Here is a 21380-nt window from a genome sequence, read left to right on the forward strand (position 1 = left end):
TCTGCGGAGTCGGGAGTCCATTACTTTGGAGCCCTGAGCCTCTTAGGGCTCTAGTTTCCCCACATGCAAAATGGGAGAATAATCCTTTCCAGACTGGTGTGAAGTTGAACGAGGGGCCTGGCACACAGGTGCCTAATAAATCCTCATGGGAAGGAAAAGCTGTTTCTCGATAAAGCTATTTTTGTTTGATAAGGAACTAAGAAAACCTAGCTGGTAAGCTTTTTTTTTTTCACAATTGCTCATCATCCAGTAAGATAGTTGAGTGATGCACCTGTTATATCTGTCTCCCTTCCTCTGGGGAGCACCCACACTATTTCCTGATGGAACTATAAAGCTTCCTTACCAGAGAAGCTTGATGGAGTCCTGGCCAATCAGAGTGTACCACAGCTCTGGCCCATGACTGGCCCAATGCAAGGTTACATGACCTAGGCAAGGCCAGTCGTAAGGGGTGCTGGGAGAGCCCTCACTTCACCTGGGTTGGGATTTGGGGAGCAGTCACAGCCATCTCACCCCTTTCCACGGGTTGGGAGGAAAGCAGGGCACACTGAACACCAACCACGCAGGGTATTTCAGCCCTCCCCAATGGCAATGTCAGAGCACCTGGATACAGCAAAGCCTGAAGCTACACCACGGCTTCTTATCCACAAGAACCAAGCCATTTTCCTTTCTGCTCAGTGGGTGGGTTTTCTGTCACTTGCAACGAAAAAGATTCCAATGAACACAAGTTGATCGTTGTGGACCTGGGTTAGGGATTCTCAGATTTTTATTTTGATGGCAAAAATCACACAGGGCACAACAAGAATCACAACTGAAAAACTGGGAGTGGGATATGGGCTGGGAAACATAGGGAATGGGTGTCCAGAGTCCCTGGGATGCTTCCTGGAATCCTAGGTTCCCTTCAGGGCTCCCCAGGTGCCTTGGATACCTCCTAGACCTCCCTCTGGGGGTCCCACAGAGCCCAGTGTGAGAACCAGCATTCTCGGCCGAATGTTTCATCGTATTAGAAGGTTGGATGTACAGGGACGGTTCAGACAGTGGCCTCAGCCTCGGCGGCTTCATCGTCCTCCTCCAGCAGGCTGTAGGAGGCGTGGCTTTGGCAGGGCCGCTGCAGCGGGTGAGCCAGAAGCTTGGCCATACAATTGTGCAGCTCAAGGGCTGGCCCAGCCAGCGCCACCTCGTACTTATAGCTGGTACCCTTGGTATCCAGGCTTCCCATGAAGGCAAACATGTCCTATGGGGCCAAGGAAGGGCTGTTCAGGCAGAGGTTCCCCTGACAGGCCCTCCCTGTCCTGGAGGGCCTCCCAGGAGGGGGCCTCAGGAATGGGTTCCGAAGGGTAAAGAGGAGTTTTCGAGAAAACATTCCCACATTCAGCAAACATTTCCTGCCACCCACTCAGTGCTAGGGACCCCAAGAGGTCTCAGTGCTGGAGCCCCTAGCCTGGAGAGGCACAGTCGGATACAATGACCTCAGCCCCCATGCTGATCTACCTTGAGGAGCAGGGAAGTTTTCTCCAAGTAGGGACTTCCCGTTTGGGTACTGAAGTATAAGTAGGAGCTGGGCTCAACCCCCTCTGCTCACAGTTGGGTAAAGTGAGGCTCAGAGAGATAAGTGGCCGACTCGAGATGCCACAACTAGTTCAGGGCTGGGATGTAAAGGACCAGCAGAGCCTGGCAAGGCAGGGAGGGAAGCATGCTCCAGGCAGAGGACACAGAGAAAGCGAAGGCAGGAAGAGAGAGAAGCAGGGGATGCTGGGGATGAAGTGGACAGGACCCTACATACTCATGGGCCACTGTCCCAACAGCCCCATTAGTTCACTGAAGACATGTGGGAAATGGAAGTTGAATGACCATGATCCAGCAGGACCAGGAACGCTAAAGAGAAGACTAATGGCAGAGCCGTGCATGGGTGGGCAGGGATGGGTGACTTCCCTCCTCCTGATGCCAGGAGAGCACAGGTGCCTCTGAGCCTGTTGCCAGGTGCCACTCCGTCAGAGACACACTGTGTGACCCTGGCCTAGTTGCTGGCCCTCTCTGAGCCTGTTTTCCCTCAGCACAGATCATGAACTAGGGGGCTGGCATTAGATGCCCTGAAGTCCCTTAGTGATTCAAAGCCCCCCTTTCCCTCAAGGCCGGGGCAGGTGGGTTTGGAGCCATCCCATCTGCGCCTACATCCGCCTGCCACCCACACCCACAGCAGCCTCTCACCTTCCAACTCATCTCCTCCTCCTTCTCGTCGGCGCCGTTGTGGATGTAAACAACATCAAAGAAGAAATACGGGCACTGGAACATTTTCTGCAGGGGAAGAAAGCCAGCCTTTGGGACTTTGGTCACCCCATGCCCCCATGATCACAATTTCCCAGCTACTGCCCAAGACTCTGGGAACCTGACTCTAGGCACCCCAGCTCCTGTGGTCAGGAAGTCCCTCCTAGTGTCTAACCACCATCCTGCTGGCTGTAGGCATCCCTCCCTCTCCCAGGCCTCCCTCACCTTCATGGGCTCCGTCAGGGAGAACTGGGGCTGGCAGGGTGGACGACTATAGACCAGGATGGTTCGGACCACGTACGGCGGTGGAATCGTCTGCACATTCTCTGTGACTGGCAGCTCGGTCTTCTGTTGGCTGCGCCGCAGGGATGGGGGACAGGTCAGAGCACACCCTGGTAGCACACCCCTATTGTCACCCTCAGAGAGCCCAGCTCCTCACCGTGTATGTGAGGCCCCACCTGACCCCTCCCAAGTTCACTGTTGCCTCTGAGCCTTCCCACATGCTGTTCCCTCTGCCCCAGCACCTCCCCAGCTTCGCCTTTCTGCCTGACCTCTCCTGCTCCATCAGAGGTTTTGCTGACCCCAAAGCTAGGGCCTGCTCAGGCCACCCTCAGCATCCTGAACGTCCCCCATCACTGTGTTGAGCTGGACCTGCCCTACCAGGCCAGGAGACTCTGAAGCAGGGACCAGATCTTATATGCAAAGTCACTGCCCAGTTGCCCACTCAGCCACAGATGGTTCTCACATTGAGTACAGGGCACTAGGCAGATAGAGGGCTAATGTCCTTAATATGTAAAAAACAAATCTGATCACCAACAAGAAAAAAGCCGACATCCCCCTAGAAAAATAGGTAAAGGGAACAAATAGACAAATTTACTGAAAGAATACTGAATGGCTTAAAAATGAATGAAAAGAAAAGCACAGCAAAATAAGATGCAGCCTCTTCCCACCTATCAGATGGGCAGGACTTTCAGGCGTGTGAGCAACCCCGGTGCTGGGGGAGGTAAACAGGGTTAATTTCCCGGGAAAGTGCTTTGGCAAAGTCTAGCAAAATTAAAAACACACACCACCTTGTTCCAGCCTGTTCTCCATTAGGAATTTACCCCATAGATTCACTTCCAAAATCTGCTGAGATGGGCAAAACAACCTCCTTGGCTACCATCAAGGGGCTGGTAAAAACAGGGCTTAGAATACTTGGGCCCACAAGCTAAGAACCTTTTTCATTTTTAAAGGTTGGGAAGAAAGAAAACCAAAAGGAGAATATTTTGTGACAATCAGAAATGTGAAATTCAAATCTGTGCCTGCAAATAAAGTTTTATTGGCACACAGCCATGCCCACTTGCGTACCTGTGGTCTGTGGCTGCTTTCTAATTAAAATGGGCAGAGTCTGGTTGCCAAGACAGAAACGATGTGGCCAACAAAGTCAAAAATATTTACTATCTGGTCCTTTAAAGAAAAAGTTGGCTGCCTCCAGGTTAAAAGAAAGTAGTGGGTCTTCCCTGGTGGCGCGGTGGTTGGGAGTCCGCCTGCTGATGCGGGGGACGCGGGTTTGTGCCCTGGTCCAGGAGGATCCCACATGCCGCGGAGCGGCTGCGCCCGTGAGCCATGGCCACTGAGCTTGCGCGTCTGGAGCCTGTGCTCCGCAGCGTGAGAGGCCATGGCGGTGAGAGGCCCGCGTACCACAAAAAAAAAAAAAAGTAGTGGAGGGACTTCCCTGGTGGTCCCATGGTTAAGAATCCGCCTACCAATGCAGGGGACACGGGTTTGATCCCTGGTCTGGGAAGATCCCACATGCCGCGGAGCAACTAAGCCCGTGCACAACTACTGAGCCTGCGCGCTACAACTACTGAGCCCATGCATTGCAACTACTGAAGCCCATGTGCTCTAGGGCCCGCATGCTGCAACTACTGAAGCCCATGCGCCTACAGCTCATGCTCTGCAGCAAGAGAGGCCACCGCAATGAGAAGCCTGTGCACTGCAACAAAGAGTAGCCCCCGCTCGCCGCAACTAGAGAAAGCCTGCGCGCAGCTACAAAGACCCAGCGCAGCAATCAATCAATCAATAAGAAAGTAGTGGAGAACCACTGGGCTGTCAGAGAATAACACAAAGGGCGAGATTTGAGAAGGAACCTCTTTTGCAAAAATGCTTCCAGACAGGCAAGTGAGCAATTGTTCCAGTGAGAAAGGGTGAGAAAGGAAGGCTTTAGGCCTCCCTAAAGGACTATTTCTGGGCTGTTTGGAGCTTTTACCCAGAAAGGGTTCTTCTCTTCAAAGGTGAACAATAATTTCCCCATGGGGGACTTACATGAGGCTGAAGAGACCTTCCAAATCTGGTGCGAATGCTAAGGAGAGCAGAGCAGCGCATGGGTGGGTGGCTTCCCTCCTGATGCCGGGAGAGCGCAGGTGCCTCTGAGCCGGTTGCCAGGACACACGCTGTGTGACCCTGTCCCAGTCGCTTGCCCTCTCTGAGCCTGTTTTCCCTCAGCACAGATCATAAACTAGGGGGCTGGCATCAGATGCCCTGAAGGCCCTTAGTGATTCAAAGCCCCCTTTCCCTCAGGGCTAGGGCCATTCTCCTCATGGAGAGAGCCATGGGTGTCCCTGTTCCCCTCCCCTCATTACTGTTTTCTTTGTAACTCACAGGGATCATATTATATTTAAGTTCTGGGCTGCAGTGAGCCTTTAATGTTCAAGTTAATATAAAATGTGCTATGCCCAGGTTGGAGGGGCTGTAGCAATGATTGTGACTTTTCAGTCACATACGGCCATTTGCTGAGCACCCACTGTGTACTTAGCCCTTCATGAAGTGTTCCCCAGGTGGATGCATTTTTGACATCCAGAGTCCAAATCAGCTGTTTTTGCTTCTGTATTCTGACTATCTTCACAGCGACCCTGTGGGGCAGGAGGTTTTGTGGCTCTCATTTTACAGATGAAAAAACTGAGGCTCAGAGACGTGGCTGGCCCAAGCCTGATGTGGCAGAGCTGGGATCTAGACCTGAGCCAGGCCGAGCCAGGCCGCTCCCCGGGGCTCCCTGCGTGGAAAGGATACTGAAGGTGGAGCAGGAGGCCGTCTCCAGGTCGTAGAGGCAACTGCAGAGTTCTCGGGGATCAGAGGTCAGGCCGGACAGCTGCAGGGAAGCATGGGACTCAGCGAGGTGCTCCCTCAGCCCCAGGGGACCCCAGGGCACCCAGCCCTGCCCAGTCTCACCCAGGCAGTGTCATCGTTCACCACCACCAGCGCGAACTCGTGGCTCTTGTCAATCTTGTGTTTTGTCCGCACGAACATCTCGATCATTTTCTGGGAGACGTTGAGGGCATTGGTTTTGGAGCTGGGGAGGGCCAGAGGGTGACCGGGTAGTTAAGGCCCAGGTCATGCGGCAGTGGGGGCAGCAGAGCCCAGCCGCGAACCCAGCCTAGCTGACCCCCCCTCCAGCTCTTGCCCTCTCCGATGGGTCCCTCTGGCCAGCCTGGGTCTCACATCTGATCTGTGGGAGGCACCCCACCTTTGCTCAGCCGCGGGTCATCACGAGTGCCAGGGAGGGCAAGGCAGGCTCGTCCTCAGGCCCCATCCAGGCCCTGCCACCTGACCCCAATGAGACTTAGCTGCTCAGGGGCAAGAGTTTTGGAGTCCGCCAGGCCTTGGTCTGAATCTGGCTCTGCCCATTTGCTGGGAGGCCTCAGGCAAGTCATTTTGCTTCTTGGAGTTTCCGAGTCATGGCTGTGACCTGGGTGGCGTGTGATCGCTCTCAAGTGCTTAGAACACAGCCCCGATGGGCCGCAGCTGTATCATTACCAGTTATCATTGCTACTCTCCAATACCGCCAGGCCCCGGGGGTGAGTCTGAGAGAGACAGCCCTGCGTTTTTTGGGCTGGGCCCTTCCTAGCCATAGCTGCAAGCTCAAGCCCCCAAATATTCCTCTCACCTATTTAATGACTCTAGCTTTGGCAGCGACATTTCCTCCGACAGGTCCAGGCAGATGATCTGCAATGAAGTTGAAGGGTGGTGAGAGCTGTGACTAGCAGCACCGGGCGACTGAACATTAATGCAGGCCCCCACACCACTCTGCTGGCCCTCTCCAAGCAGCCCCATTGGAAAAGGCCATATGATGACTCCCAATTCCCAGCTAAGCCATCCACTTTAGAAGGAGGCAGCTGAGGGAAATGAGCACTGGACTAGGAGTCCAGGTTGATGAGTGAACAAACAAACCAGAGAACATTCAACACAGAAACAAGAAAACAAGGGAATAGTGGGATGAATTGTGGCTCTCTAAAAGATAGATCCACCTGGGACTTCCCTGGTGGCATGGTGGTTTAGGAATTCGCCTGCTAATGCAGGGGACACGGGTTCGAGCCCTGGTCTGGGAGGATCCCGCATGCCGCGGAGCAACTAATCCCATGCGCCACAACTACTGAGCCCGCGTGCCACAACTACTGAAGCCCGCACGCCTAGAGCCTGTGCTCCAGAACAAGAGAAGCCTCCGCAATGAGGAGTCTGCTCGCCGCAACTAGAGAAAGTTCGCACGCAGCTATAGACCCAATGCAGCCAAAGATAAATAAATAAATTTAAAAGATATATCCACCTGGAACCTCAGAATGTGAATTTATTTGGAATTAGGGTCTTTGCTGATGCAATTAAGGTAAAGATCTTGAGATAAGATCATTCTGATCTAAGAACAAGTGTGCTTATAAAAGAAAAGACTGGGGACTTCCCTGGCGGTCCAGTGGTTAAGACTCTGCGCTTCCACTGCAGGGGGCACGGGTTCGATCCCTGGTCAGGGAACTAAGATCCCGCATGCTGCTCGGCCAAAAAAAGACAAACAAAAAAAGAAAGAATAAAAGAAAAGAGAAGACTGGGAGACACAAAGGGGAAGGCTATGTGAAGACAGATTGCAGTGATGCAGCCACAAGCCAAGGAACGACTGGAGCCACCAGAGGCTGGAAAAGTCAAGGAAGCCTCCTCCCCTAGAGCCTGCAGAGGGAATGTGACACGTTCATTTCAGACTTCTGGCATCTGGAACTGTGAGAAAATGAATTTCTGTTGTTTTAAGCCACCGAGTTTGTGGTAACTTGCTGTGGCAGCCCTAGGAGACTAGAACAAAGGGACTGTTTTCCAGAGTGGATCCTAAAAGACTATGTGTAACCCAAGGTTCCCTAACACCTCGAAGCCACTGGTCAAGCCCCTCACTTACCACTTTCTCTGGACAGTTGACCCTTGGCGTCCGCACCTGGACCTCTGGGGCTGGTGGAGGCACCTGCCACGGCTTGGGACCGGCTCCGGGAGGGTTGGCGGTCCCGTCGTCAGCACTGGCCGCCTCACCCTCGCCCTCGCTGCGGCTGCCCACACTGGCCTGGGCCCCCAGCGCCCGGTCCTCCGCCCCCTCAGGGTTGGAGCGAGTGCGGGGTCTGGGCTCAGCTGACTGCTCCTCTTCCTCCTCCTCCTCCTCTTCAGCGGGACTGCTGGGCTCTGCCACCTCCATGGCTCCTGAGTGGCTGGATGGAGCAGGTATGGGGGAAGCCAGGATCCTTCCCTTAGGGGTTTTAAAAGCATTTGGTTATTGGGCAGGAGAACAGGGCATGAGTCGCTTACTAAGAGTAACTCCTCTCAGGGTCTCAGTTTCCTCATCTGTAGGATGGGTGCCTTTAACACTTATCAGCCCAGCATCCACTCTGACTCGAGATAACAGTCTCCCTTTTTTTTTCTGTAGGGCTAACCCCTCCCCTCCCCCTTTTGGCTAGTGAGCCACTGTGAATGGCTCAGAGGTAGGGACAGGACCCAACACACGCCAGTGAGGGGCAGCTCTGAGACTTCCAATAGTGCTGTTAGAGGAAAGGAACTCGTCAGAGTTGCAAAGCTGGGGAAGTTACAAGTCGAGAGCTGCTAGGAGCCTCTTTTGCCTCCAAGAAGGAAAACAGAGCTTGCCTGTAATGATGCTCACCCAAAAAACGACAGATACACTTCTGAGCACCTGAATCCAGCTATGCCTAAATTCCCTTTCTTGCTTAAACCAGATTGAGTTGGGTTTTTTTGTTACCTGAAACTGAAGAGGTCTTGGTGAATAAAAGAATAATAACTTCTAGGGTTCCCTCCTCCGCAGCGGAGCGCTGGCTGCCTAGGGGGTGTCTGCACACGGAAGGGGAGCAGATCTGGTATTACAATTCCCTTGAGGAAAAACAGGACGCTAGTGGAACAGTTTGCCCATCTGGGCAATGGGTGCGGGCTGCCGGGGATCGTCTCTGACCCTTGCAGTCCCCACAACCTCTAAGGAAAACACAGCTTAGCTGCAGCAAGAGGGATGGAGGCTAGACTGCAGGAGAAACCAGAGCTGAAGGCGGAAACCTCAGGGCAAGTGAGGGGCTGAATTTGTGGGGCTAGGGAAGTTGGGCCTCTAGGGACGGATCCCGCACGCTTTCACCACCCAACTCCTGCTCACCGTAGCGTGAGCCTCCCTCCGACTCAGCTGCCGAATCGCTAGGAAACCGCCATCTTTACCAGCCGGAAATGGTACGGCGCGGCCGCCACGCCTCCTGGGAAATGTAGTTCAGCAGGCAGCAGGCCTAGAGGAGAGATGTATGGGACGAGGCTGGAGAGCCTTGGAAGCTGATAGGCTGATACTGTTCTAGGAGGTGGGGTTTGGATTGTGATAGACTGGAGAGGAGCTGAGGGGGGCGGGATCTGGAATGTGATTGGCTAAAGTCAGATAAGGCGGAGCTTTTATGTTTCTGGCGGATTCGGACTGCGCGGGTCAGCGTTTCTACCGTAACAAGGCAGAGTGGAGTTGGGCTTTCAATGGGATAGTCTCAGAAAGATGGAGAAGTCCTAGTTTGCAGTGTGATTAAACGTAGCAGGACTGAGTTGGGTGGGATTTAGAAGAGGTGGGGCTGATTGGTGATTAATAGAGTTGACTGAACCTCAGTGAGGGGTTTTTGCGGCAGAGGTGGGCGAGGTCCAGAGCCCAAGGGCCCTCCCAATTATTTAATTCTGCTCCTTATTTCACAAATATTTGCAAAAAATAAAAAATGCTAAGCCAGAACTATTTCAAACCACCCTTCCTTCTTCATGCACAGTTCTCCCTTCAGCTCCATAACCATTTAAAAACTGAGCCTCAGTTTCTTTATTTGTTAAAGTCTGCTAAGCCTGTCCACATCAGCCAGGCTCTGGTTCAGTGACAGCCCAGAGGGGCTGTGGAAAATGAGCCTTGAAGGATGGAGAATTTGCTAGAAAAACAAGAGGAGGAAGGTCATTCCAGGCAGAAGAAACCGCCTGGGCAAAAGTCTGGAGGCTTTGAAGAGCCTTGGAGTGGTGGAACCTCTCACAGGTTAATATGGCCAGAGCAGAAGCTAAGAGTGAGAATTTCAATGCCCCGGGTACCCCGAAGTCAGAGAATTGCAACTTCTCTCGCTACTACCTTTGGGGACACAGAAACAGGAAGATTCAGCCTCATAGCTTCTGTCAGTGGGACCAAGAAGATTCAGGCTATCCCAGGCTCTGCACAGTTTACACAGAAGTGCAGAAGCAAGGAAGGTGTGTTTCAGGCAGAGGTTAAGGCATGGCCAAAGGCACCAGGGTGTGAGAGAACTGAGAAACTTCAGCTGTTCACAGAGGAGGTTATAGCGGCTAGAGTGTGGAGTACACATTGGATTGGTGCCAGCCGCAGGCATAATTTTTTTAAAGACCTTGAATGCCAGGCTGAAGAGCTTGAAATGTTTCCCAAGGGCAATGGGGAGCTATGGAGGGTGTATGAGCCAGGTAGGTGAACAGTGAGATCTCTGCAGCCTTGGTGGGGAAGGGAGTGGAGGGATGGCTGGGGAGCCCAGGGAGGGAGCTGGGCTGGTATCCAGGTTGGGGAGGAGAGGCTTGGGCTGTGACTATGGATGGAGATGAGGAGGAGGCCCTTTAGAGGTGGATGCAGGAAAAATGAGCAGGATGTAGGGACCATCTGGGCTCTGAGGAATCCAGCATTTATGGAGAAGAAACAGTAGCTGGCAGAGGAAACAGAGATGGGATGGTCAGAGGTAGTAGGGAACAAGGAGGGTGCCTTATGATTCAGTTCCAGATGGTGCCTGGCCATGTGCAAATTGCTTGTTAAAATTTCTATAACACTGGAATATATGTATACACACACACACACACACACACACACACACACACACACAATATGGAATATTACTGAGCCATAAAAAAGAATGAAATAATGCCATTTGCAGAAACATAGATGGACCTAGAGATTATCATACTAAGTGAAGTGAGTAGACAAAGACAAATGCCATATGATATCACCTATATGTAGAATCTAAAAAAAATGATACAAATGAACTTATTTACAAAACAGAAATAGACTCACAGACATAAAAATCAAACTTATGGTTACTGGGAATTCCCTGGCAGTCCAGTGGTTAGGGCTCTGCACCCTCACCGCTGAAGGCCCAGGTGAGGGCCTGGGTTCAATCCTTGGTCGGGGAACTAAGATCCCACAAGCTGTGTGGCACGGCCAAAAAACAAAGGAGGGGGGACAAAAAAAGAAAAGAAAAAAACTTATGGTTACCAAAGGGGAAGGGAGGAGGAAGGGATAAATTAGGAGTTTGGGATTAATAGGTACATACTACTATATATAAAATAGATTAAAAAAAACAAGGACCTACGTATGGCACAGGGAACTATATTCAATATCCTGCAATAACCTATAATGGAAAGAACCTAAAAAAGAATAAAAAAAGAATGAAAAGAATAAAATCACTTTGCTTTACACCTTAAACTACTACAACATTGTAAATCAACTATACTTCAATAAAAAGTTGTTTGTTTTGAAAAAAAACAAACTCCCATGACACTGTAGGAAGATATAGAAATTGAGGCTCAGAGGGGATCATCACTTGCTCAGGGGTACCAATCCCAGGTCTGTCTGTGACTTGAAGTGGAATGAGAACTCTGACCCTGACACTGAAGGTATAGGCAGAGGAAAGAAGTTCACAGGGGAGCCAGCTGGAGAGCCTCAGCCCAGGGGAGCATTCTAGCTTCTGAGAAATAAAATCCAAGGGTCAGAGATGGAGGAGCCACGGGCTTGGAAGCAGAGGCGAGGAGGGACTGACATAGTGGGAGCTGGACATATGTCCTCCTGCTGGGGCTGGAGGAAGCCGCTGTCCTTGAAGAGGAAACTGCACAATAACAAGTCACATGGCCGGGGAGTGGGCTTCCTGTTTCCTGGCTCCTCCCAGGCTGGCCTTGGCCAGGCCAAGCCTGAGTAGGCAGTGGCCAGAGTGACCCCAAGAGTGTCCAGGGACTTGGTTTTCTGACCAAGGTGCCCCCAGAAGAACAGGGAATTAGAGCGGCTGAGGGGACCAAACCCCAGGATTGGAATCTTTGGTTCAGGAGAGCCCTGGGGAGGAGAGAGGACTGTTGAAGTCCTCGTCCCAAGCCCATATAGGGGAGGAAGAGGAGCAAAGAGGTAGTGAAAAATAAAGGAGGCAGAAAAGAAAGAAAAGGTGAGGGCAAATTTGAGAGGTTGTGAGCTGACCGTCAAGGGAGGCATTCAAATCAACATTGATAACTCAAGATCCTTTCAGAGAAGTGAAATCAATGCCTATATCACAGAACAGGAAATTGAGGCTATCATTTGCTTTGAGCTGAGATCAGGTGGTGGTTTTAGGGGGTGAGGAAGGAGGAGGATTCAGGGGACCCTGATTTCTGGATGACAATGAGTGCCAGGGCCACACGGCCCCGAAGCCGGCGAGGGAGGCACGCCGCTCTGCCCGTAAGTGTCCCCCCTCCCTGCCACACCCAACTCTGCGAGACCCCAGGACCCAGACCTGCCTGGCTTAGAGCTCAGCTCTGGGGATCATTTGCAGGGTGAGCTGGACCCTGTAGCAGAGAGTTCAGAAGAGGCTGAGGCAGCCAGTGGGAGCTCCGAGCCGGGCCCTGTGCCATCTCAGGATAGCTGCAAGCCAGAGCCGCTGGGCCCTGAGGCGGAGGCCAAAGGGCAGGGCCTGGAGAGCAGGTAAGGCCCACTTGGTCTGTGTCCCCCACTACAGGCCTGGCACATCTTTCCCACCCATAGATCTGTTTATGTCCCTCCCCTACTCACACACATGCCATGGCTCCCATTGCCCTCAGTCTGACTTTCGAGGCCCTGTGTGATGCAGTCCCAGCCTTGTTACAAAGCCTCTTTGTGTTAGCTACCCCAGATGACCCCATTTCCAGATCTTTCCATCTCTCACCTCTTCACAGGACTGACAAAGAAGTTGATGGGGACTCTAGCAGGGGACCTGCTGCAGCCCCCGAGGGGCCCTATGAGCCTGCCCAGGAAGCCCACCAGGCCCCAGAGGCAGCCCCACGGGACAGGGAGAATGTCCTCTCTGGACCCAGAGCCCCTGACGTGTTTCAGACTCTCCAGCAAGCTCTGAGCTCTCTGGAAGCGGCTGTTGCTGCCTGGCGCCACCAGCCCCCAAGATGTCCTGGGCCGTTGGAGGCAAAGGACAGAAGCGAGGGGGGACCAAAGCCCTGCTTGGAGCAGGAGCAGGCTGGGAGCTGCCAGCGGGATGCAGCCCGATTGACTGAAAGGAATGCCTGGTTGCGTTTGGCCCTGGGCAGCCGTGAGGACGAGCTGATCCGCACACAGAACTCCCTGAAGGCCTTCCAGGTTGAGAAGGAGATGCTGCAGAGGGAGGTGAGTGGGGCAGGCCTGCCTCCCAGGGCTCCCTGGTGGGAGGGAGGCAGCAGGCCTGTTGTAGGACACATTCAATCATTTGTTCATTTGTAAAGCTTTTGTGGAGGCTTGGCTGCTGAACCCCAAAGAGACAAAGGTCCCTTGCAATCTTAGTTAAGGTGATCAGAGAGGCCCAGTGAGGAGGCGGCGACACTTGAATGAAGACCACAGGGGGGCAAGGGAGGAACCATGCAAGGAGCTGGGGAAGAGCATTCTAGGCAAAGGGAACAGCATATGCAAAGGCCCTGAGGTTGGAGTGTGATTACTGTGTTCAACGAACAGTGAGGAGGCCAGTGTGGGGCTGAGCAGGAGGAGACAAGGGTACGGAGGTGGTGGGAGCAGATCCCGGAGTGCCTTGCGGGCTGCAGGGAGGATTTGAGCTTTTGCTCTGAGTGAGGTGGGAGCCACAGAGGGTTCCGAGCAAGCAAGGGTGGAGACCTGATGCAGGCATTCACAGGCGCCTTCTCACCACCGTGGGAGGAACAGCTAGTGGAGGGAGAGGCTGGAATCTTGGAGATCCAGGAGGAGGCACTGGTCCAGACATGTAAGGGATGGAAGCTGTGGAGGTGGTGAGAAGTGGACAGATTCTGGGTGATGCTGAAGGTGGAGCTGGCAGGTGGGGTGTGAAAGCTGGAGAGGGGTTGAGGACGAGCCCTGGGTTGGGAGCCTAGGAGACTGGAAGTGAGCCATAGGGAGCCTGCGGGAGGGGCAGGTTTGGTGGGAGGGAGACCAGAGCTGTTTGGGCCTTGATCAGCTCAAAATGCCATGAGCCACCCACACGGGGCATTAAAGGGACAGTTCTGTGTCCAAGTCCAGAGCCCAGGGGATGTCAGGGTAGGAGGGACAGAGGAGGTGAGACTTGGGGCTGCGGGAGCCCAGCATGAGGAGTGGGGCTCATTTCCCTACAGAGTGGAGCACATTTACCAGCTGGGAAAGAGGAGTCTTTTTAAAAAAAATTTACCCACTTTTTTTTTTTTTTGCGGTATGCGGGCCTCTCACTGTTGTGGCCTCTCCCGTTGCGGAGCACAGGCTCCAGACGCGCAGGCTCAGCGGCCATGGCTCACGGGCCCAGCCGCTCCGCGGCATGCGGGATCTTCCCGGACTGGTGCACAAACCCGTGTCCCCTGCATCGGGGCAGGCGGACTCTTAACCACTGTGCCACCAGGGAAGCCCTTTACCCACTCTTGCCTCTGGCAACCACCAACCTATTCTCTGTATCTGTGAGTTCAATTTTTAAAATTTTTGATTGATTGATGGATCAATTGATTGATTTATGCCGGGCCGCACGGCTTGCGGGATCTCAGTTCCCCGATCAGATTGAACCCCGGGTGACCGCAGTAAAAGCACTGAGTCCTAACCACTGGACTGCCAGGGAATTCCCTTGTTTTACTTTAGACTCCACATATAAGTGAGGTCATACAGTATTTGTCTTTATCTGGCTGATTAATTTCACTTAGCATAGTGCCTTCAAGGTCCTTCTATGTTGTCACAAATGGCAAGGTTTCTTTTTCTACGGATGAATAATGTTTCATTGTATAAATGTATACACCACATCTTCGTATCCATCTCATCCATCAGCGGACACTTAGGTTGCTTCCATGTCTTGGCTCTTGTAAATAATGCTGCAATAAACATGAGGGTACAGATGTCTTTTCGTGTTGGTGTTTTGGTTTCTTTTGGATAAATACCCAGAAGCGGAATTGCTGGATCATGTGGTCATTCTATTTTTACTCTTTTGAGGAAATGCCATGCTTTTTTTCCAGAGCGGCTGCACCTATTTACATTCTCACCAATGGTGCATGAGGGTTCCCTTTTCTCCACATCCTCGCCAGCACTTGTTATCTCTTGTCTTTTTGATGCTTGCCCTTCTAACTGATGTAAGGTGGTATCTCATTGTGGTTTTGATTTGCATTTCCCTAAGGATCAGTGATGTTGAGCGTCTTTTTATGTACCTGTCGGCCATCTGTATGTCTAAGGAAAGAGAAGTCTTGAATGGCTGAGTGACTTGTGCCAGGTTATACAGGGAGGGGTTTGGCAGGATGAGTGTCTGGGGGTCCTACCTTCCACCTGGGGCTCTTGCCACTGCTCCAGGAACAGGTCTTAGGGAAGGATGGTGGGTGCTTTGAGCACCCAGGCCTGACATCCCCCATTCCCCCACAGGTCCAGGAGCTGCAGGATTCCCTGCTGAGGCTGAAGCCCTTCCCACCTCCCTCCTGTGACCAAGCAGGCGGCTCGGGTAGTGGTTCCAGCAGCTCTGGGGCTGATGGGGAGACCTGGGGCACTCAGGTGACTGTGGGAAGCTGAAAATCATGCATGATCTTAAGATCCTTAGGATTCAGGGCCATGAGACCCAAATCCTGGTCATGTGATCCAATAACTTCTGGGGTTGGAAAAGACCTAAACCCGTGATGCTGGGCTCTCAGTGACAATCTGGGTGAATCAAGTCACCTCCTTCTGGCAGGATCCCTTCTCCCTGGCTCACCCCCTGCTCCGGCGCCTCCAGAGTGATTCCAGCACCCAGATGCTTGGGTCTCTCCCCATCCAGCTCCTTGCCCCCGAGATGCACATCATGGAAGCCCAGATGGAGCATCTCCAGGGGTAAGAGCCACAAATGCTGAGCTCATAAGGGCACTGGTGCCTCCCAGCTGGGTTATAAAGCCAGGAGTCTGGAGCTGGATTTGGGGTGGGGTGGGGAAAGGTGGAAATCAACTGGGTTCTAACTGCCCTTCAAGGCCTCTCACTTTGCCTCTTCCCCACCTCTGGAGGCAGGAACATTGAGAAGCTCAAATGCTTCAACCGTCTGCTGTCAGCTGTGCTCCAGGAGTACAAGGGCCGGTGTGAGGGCCTCAGCATGCGGCTGGGCCAGCGGGAGGCTGAGGCCACTGCATTGCGTCTAGCCTTGCAGTATAGGTCAGTGCACCCTGCCCATGATATCACTGACTGGGAGGGAAATGGGTGTCCTCAGAGGATAGCCCCAATCCCCAGAGAGAGACAGAGTCCTCGCAGGAAAGTACTTTCCCTCACCACGGAAGTTAACTTAAGGCAATTTTAGTCCAAGAGTGCTGAAGGAGTTTACAAACTCCCAGGGGCGGGGGTGGGAGGAGTAGTGAGGGGTCCAGGAGCAAGTGAGGATGTCACCTACACAGCAAGATGGGTGTCCTGGAGCGCTCAGAACTGGTGTCCCACAGTGAACACTGTGAGGAGGCATATGGGGCCTTGCTCACTCTTCGGAAGGCAGACTCAGGAGCAGAAGAAGCCTTCATGGATGACTTGGAGGTGGCTGAGAAGGAAGCTCAGAGGCTTCTGGTGCAAGAGGAGGCTGCCATGGATGGAGGGATACTGCAGGATCCACGTCCAAGGTACCCCTGGGAACCCTGGGGACTGGGTGGGCCAATGAGTGGGGCTCCGATTGGAGAAAATGGGGCTCCCAGAACTGGCCACATGTTGGGGGTTGGTATGGCTCCTATGGTTGGTATTGAGGCCTGCTGGAGTTGGCTGGTTGCTACACAACAATGTTGGCACACTGATGACAGCCATTGGGGTTGGTATAGGACCCACCAGAGTTGGCATGAAGATGGATGATGGTGCCCACTGATTAGAAAGGGCATGATGGAGCTTAATGGGGTTGGCTTGATGTTGGTACCCACTGGCGTTGGCATGATGCTGCCTGACAGGGTTGGCAAGTTGAGTGATGGTCCCCATTGGGTTGGTGTGATGGCATCCACCATGATAACATGAGTGACTGTGCCCATCGGCATGATGGTGTTCATCCATCATTCATCATTGATGGCTGATGTTGCCCATTGGGGTTTACATTATGGTACCTACCATGTTGGTTTGACCATGCCCAGCATAGATGGCATAGGAAGGACCCATGATGGTCAGTAAGATGGAAGCTGATGAAGCCCACCAGGGTTGGCACGAAGTTAGCACAACCATGTCCAGCAGCGTTGACATAGGCCCCTCTTCTGTTTCCTGTAGCCCCGAGGGCAGCAGTGTGGATAGGCCCACACCACAGGAGGTGGCTATACAGCTCCATGGCTACGTCCAGCGTCTTCAGGAACGCCGTGCTCTGGTGAAGATTCCCCCAGAGCCTGGTCCCACCTTGGCACCCATGTCCGCTGTGCCCCGTGCAGAAGCCATGGTGCAGGCCATTCTGGGGACCCAGCCTGGCCCAGCCCTGCCCCGGCTGGAGAAGATGCAGATCCAGGAGGACCTGGTGGCCACACGGGTACACATGGGCTGTGGCCACTGTGTCAGTCTTTCCTGGTGGGACCAAACTCTTTGCTGAGTCTGAGAGAGATGTGATTCAGGGACCAATTAGCAAGGGAGAGTTTTGCTGGGCTGGGGACAAGCTTCCTGGAGGGAGGAGAGTTGGAGCTGGGGTTTTGAGGGATGATTAGGAATTCGTCCTCTGGAACTCAGTTTCTCACAAGACTTCCAATCTGGCTTTCCAAAATGTCCCTCCTATGGAAAAGAGATAGGGGCAGGGGACATAACCTGGGGGTTATAACCTGGCATGAAAGCTGAGGTTCTGAATTTGGAGAGACTCAGACACTTCCACTGAACTGCTACTTGACCTTGTCTAATCTACTTGCTCTCTCTGAACTGCCATTTCTACAGCTGTAGTTTTTATGGATGATATTTCCCATCTTGCAAGATCATGGTGAGGGCTGGGGTTCTTGCCTGACCTGCTCTCAGTGGGCGCCTCCTAGAGCCTCATTTTCCCCAACAATTGACCCTAGAGGTGCAAACCCTCTACCCTCTCCTTGGTCTCTTAGGAGACCCTAGCAGACCTGATGCTTCGGCTACAGCTGGTGCGGCGGGAGAAGCGGGCTCTGGAGCTGCGGGAGGCTGCCCTCCGAGCCCAGGGCCCAGCCCACGTGCTCCTGCTGGAGCAGCTGCGCTGGGAGCGCGCAAAGCTCTGGACTGGTGGGGCCAACAGCAGTGGTGGAGACAGCAGTGGAGGCGGGAGCAGTGGAGATGAAGAGGAGTGGTCCAAGGTGAGTGGCCCTGCCTGGACCTGATAGGGATAGCAGTATATTACTGGCTATGTGGTCCTGGTTAATCATAGCCCCCTTTGAGCCTGTTTCCATTTCTACACACAAAAAAAGGAGTTGAATGTTTAAGCTGCACGTTTCTTTCTTTGAGGGTATTTAGCCCAATAAGCCCCAAGGGATTTAGTGTCTTCCAGTCACACCTGTGCCTCCTCCTTCCCACCCCCAGGCTGATTCATTTTCCCCCTCCAGCTTCCTTCCTGAGGCTTTCCTTTTTGCCCCTTACTGTCTAATCATGTCTGTCCTCTGCTTAAAGCCTTAGCAGCTTCTGGAACCCTCCTTTGAATCATCTCTCCTACCTCCAGGGCTTTGTAAGTGCTGTGCCCCTGCCAGGAACACCAGTCACTTTCTAATTAAGTCCTCAACCTTCTACAGGTCTGAGCTCAAACATCACCTCCTCCAGGAAGTCATCGTGGACTGCCTGAAAATGAGATATTATTTATTCCCCTGTACCTTATTGAGGTACCGTTATTGGGTACTATACCCTTATTGGGTACTGTACCCTTATTGGGGTATCTCACCAGAGTGGGGGCTCTGTGAGAGCAGGGGCTGTAGCCACCACAATCTGGGCAACTTCGATGTCCAACTTGGGCTGAGCACACACTCAGCCTAGGCCTGTGTCACTACCCTCCCTGCTGCATCCCACAGGGCACTCCGGCTGTCCCTGGTGGCAGCAGGGCTGTTGATGGAGGCCAAGTGAGCAAAGTGCAGAACCCAGAAGAGCTAGCCCAGGAACTGTCAGCATCACTCACCCGGTGTGTGCCTGGGTCCTGTGCTGGGGGATATGTGGCCTGGGTAGGGGAAATATGTGAGAGCCCGTGGGGGTGTTGCATACCCTGCAGGGCTGGGTATACACCTGCATACAGTTGTGTTCACATGGAAACATCTTGGGCAGGTGGGTGGGAGGAGGGAAGGAAGACAAGATTGGCTATGGCTGTGAGCCCCTCTCTCTCCACCCCTGTACCAGGGCTCTGGGCCTGCGGGAGCAGCTGCAGTCCTTGCGGGAAGAGCTGGAAGAGGTGGCTCAGAAGGGGCGAGCCAGACGTGCTCAGAGTACTGAGCTGAACAGTGATTTATGCAAAGCTCACAGGTAGGTCCCCCTATGTGACCTCAGAAGCATCCCTGGCTCTCCCTGGGCCTCAGCTTCCCCCCTGTAAGGTGGATGGCAGCTTCAATCCATTCCACACCTCCTCTGGTGCCTGATGTGGGTCAGCCCCTGCTGAGTGATTCTGGGACCCCAGGAAGACCCAATCTCAAAGAGCTCCCGTCTGGGGCTGGGAGTACATAGCCCCTGTCTTGGGTGGAATGGGGGGCTGTTTCCTGGCTCATCCTCCTACTCCCTCCAGTGCCCTGGTCATGGCCTTCCGTGGTGCCCACCGGAAGCAGGAAGAGCAACGGCGGAAGCTGGAGCAGCAGGTGGCACTAATGGAAGCCCGACAGGCAGAGGAGCTGGCAGTGCTGGAAGCCACTGCAAGGGCCCTGGGGAGGCCAAGACCGCCCTGCCTGCCTCCCCGGCCAGGGGGGACCTTTCTATAAGCCCTGCTCTGGTTGTGTCTGGACGTGCCAGATAGTTACGGCAGCTCATGTCATAAACTGTTCTAGGTGATGTTATGTCACGTGGCATGACTTTGCATGTTGAGGCGTGTTTGGTGTGATGGGGGCTGATACCTGGGTGTCTGGGGCTTGATAGTGGCCAGGCATTTGAGATAAACTTGGTATCTTTGGCCTGACACCATGTGGCATGTGAAGAGACATGTCAGCAGGGTCATGCCAGAAGCAGCTTGGGCTGTGGGGACAGGATCCCCAGGGCTGGCTGGGGGGATTCAGGGTTCAGTGAGGTTACATAGCCAGAGCTGAAATTCCAACCCTTATCTGTCTCCAGAAGCCCAGGGAGGAGTCCACTGGGGCAGGGCACACCTTCCCCTGCACACCTCCTTCCCAGGGAAATGCTGGGTTTGGCCTGGCAGATGTTCCCAAGAGGAAGATACCCATAACCCAGAAGGAAGACTGAAGCCTGAACACTTCAGGGTGTGGAACATTAGCTGGAAGAGCATTGCTCCCTGAGTGAAAGTAGAGGGAGGAGGAATCCGAGGTGGCTTTGGAATTTGCATTCAAAGAATGTGGAGCTAAGGTAAAGGGCCTCTGGGTGGTGAGCAAAGCAAAGGGAAGAAAAGCTGCAAGCAGTCATTCAGGGGGTTGGTACAGCTGTTGATGAGGAACTCAGAGAGGTGCTAATGGTGGGCAAAGAGGCACACTGCCCTCCAGGGCCTGGATGGCCCTTGGCCAGGCTGAGAAGTTGAGTCTTTCACGTGCCAGAGATGGGAGCTGTAGGAGGTGTTAGTGTCAGATTAATAGCAGGCAACTGATTAGCATGTTATTTGCGTAGGCCACACCCCTTGCCCTTCCACCCGGCTCTGGCAGGGTTGGGAAAGGGGGGCTGGGCTCGACCCTGCCGCTCCGGATTAGTGGCCAGCTGTCCCGTCTTGGGCGGTAGCTGAAACTCAAGACGGGGATTAGAAAGATTTTCATTCTCAGCCCGGTGGTGGTGGGGGCGGGGCGCGGGGTTCCAGGCAGCACCTGTGCAGGTGCGTGCGCGGCGTTACCGGCTCTCCCTGGGAGGGCAAGGCTGGCCTGAGGTCGGCGCTAGTAAGCCGCCAGGACTCAACCTGGTCCTCCGGATCCACAGACTCCTCGGGCAAGCGCTGGGGCTGGTGACCTTCGAACCCCTCGTACTCTCTCTGGACCAAAGCGGGCTTTGCAGAAAGCAGGCAAACTCAGGCAGGCAAGGTCGCCAGTGGCCGAACAGAGGAGCCGACTTTACCCCCCTCTTGTCCCTCTCCCTCCCTAAGAGTCTAAGTGACCTTAGCCCCGAGTCCCACCCGTGGAGGGGGTGGGCCCGAGAGGAGACAAGGTCACCTGTTGGAGGATGGGGAAGGAGTTCGCGCTGGAGGTGGAGGCAGGAGCTGAGGTCGCCATTGGGGGGCGGGGGCAGGTTCCCAGGCCGCCCGGAGCTGGGTCTTGCGGTTCCCACGGGTGCCCCCGCGGCAGATGGGCCCAGGCCTCTTTGTCCCCAGTCCGCGGCCGCTGCAAGGTCAAATGTCACCGCGGGGCCACGGGCAGGGGTCAGGGGGGCGGGGCAGGACTTCGACCCTCCCCCGGAGGGCCCAGGGTGTCGGGGCGGTGGAGCTACTGGGAGGGGGCGGGGCGGCCGCCGAAGGGTTGGACCAATCCGAGGTTCTGGGATCTGCTGCAGACCTCGCAGTCTCCAACCGGTCCCCAGACCGCCACTTAGGAGCCCCCTTCCTCCAGACTTGTGGCCTTCAAACCCCAGTTCCTTGCCTCCTCCCTTCTCCAGCCCCTCT

At 53.9% G+C, this 21380-nt stretch overlaps 2 protein-coding genes across 8 annotated transcripts; one reads left to right on the forward strand and one right to left on the reverse strand.

Moving 5' to 3' along the window:
* Positions 1-731: 731 nt before the first annotated feature.
* BABAM1 (BRISC and BRCA1 A complex member 1) lies at positions 732-8791 on the reverse strand. Of its 6 annotated transcripts, none has more exons than XM_029219110.1 (10): positions 8693-8754; positions 8294-8382; positions 7451-7789; positions 6185-6243; positions 5470-5590; positions 5311-5389; positions 4567-4591; positions 2488-2617; positions 2206-2292; positions 746-1231 (listed from the first exon to the last, which is right to left on the reverse strand). In XM_029219110.1, exons 3-10 carry the CDS (start codon positions 7736-7738, stop codon positions 1028-1030), a joined length of 993 nt encoding a protein of 330 aa, XP_029074943.1. In that variant the 5' UTR covers positions 7739-7789; positions 8294-8382; positions 8693-8754; the 3' UTR covers positions 746-1027. The 6 variants fall into 6 exon arrangements, with proteins under 6 accessions (XP_029074942.1, XP_029074943.1, XP_029074944.1 ...); XM_029219111.1 differs by having other exon boundaries at positions 8294-8421; positions 8693-8750; XM_029219112.1 differs by having other exon boundaries at positions 7451-7784; positions 8294-8421; positions 8693-8742.
* Positions 8792-11497: 2706 nt separating this feature from the next.
* USHBP1 (USH1 protein network component harmonin binding protein 1) lies at positions 11498-19749 on the forward strand. 2 transcript variants are annotated; one of them, XM_029219140.1, is made up of 12 exons: positions 11498-12010; positions 12105-12253; positions 12484-12922; positions 15122-15247; positions 15423-15559; positions 15731-15871; positions 16108-16320; positions 16943-17192; positions 17743-17964; positions 18667-18773; positions 18986-19108; positions 19365-19749. In XM_029219140.1, exons 1-12 carry the CDS (start codon positions 11948-11950, stop codon positions 19552-19554), a joined length of 2160 nt encoding a protein of 719 aa, XP_029074973.1. In that variant the 5' UTR covers positions 11498-11947; the 3' UTR covers positions 19555-19749. The 2 variants fall into 2 exon arrangements, with proteins under 2 accessions (XP_029074973.1, XP_029074974.1); XM_029219141.1 differs by having other exon boundaries at positions 16150-16320.
* Positions 19750-21380: the final 1631 nt, after the last annotated feature.

The sequence above is a fragment of the Monodon monoceros genome, unplaced genomic scaffold (assembly GCF_005190385.1).
Source record: "Monodon monoceros isolate NGI ecotype Baffin Bay Population unplaced genomic scaffold, NGI_Narwhal_1 Super_Scaffold_12, whole genome shotgun sequence".
NCBI classification, from domain to species: Eukaryota; Metazoa; Chordata; class Mammalia; order Artiodactyla; family Monodontidae; genus Monodon; species Monodon monoceros.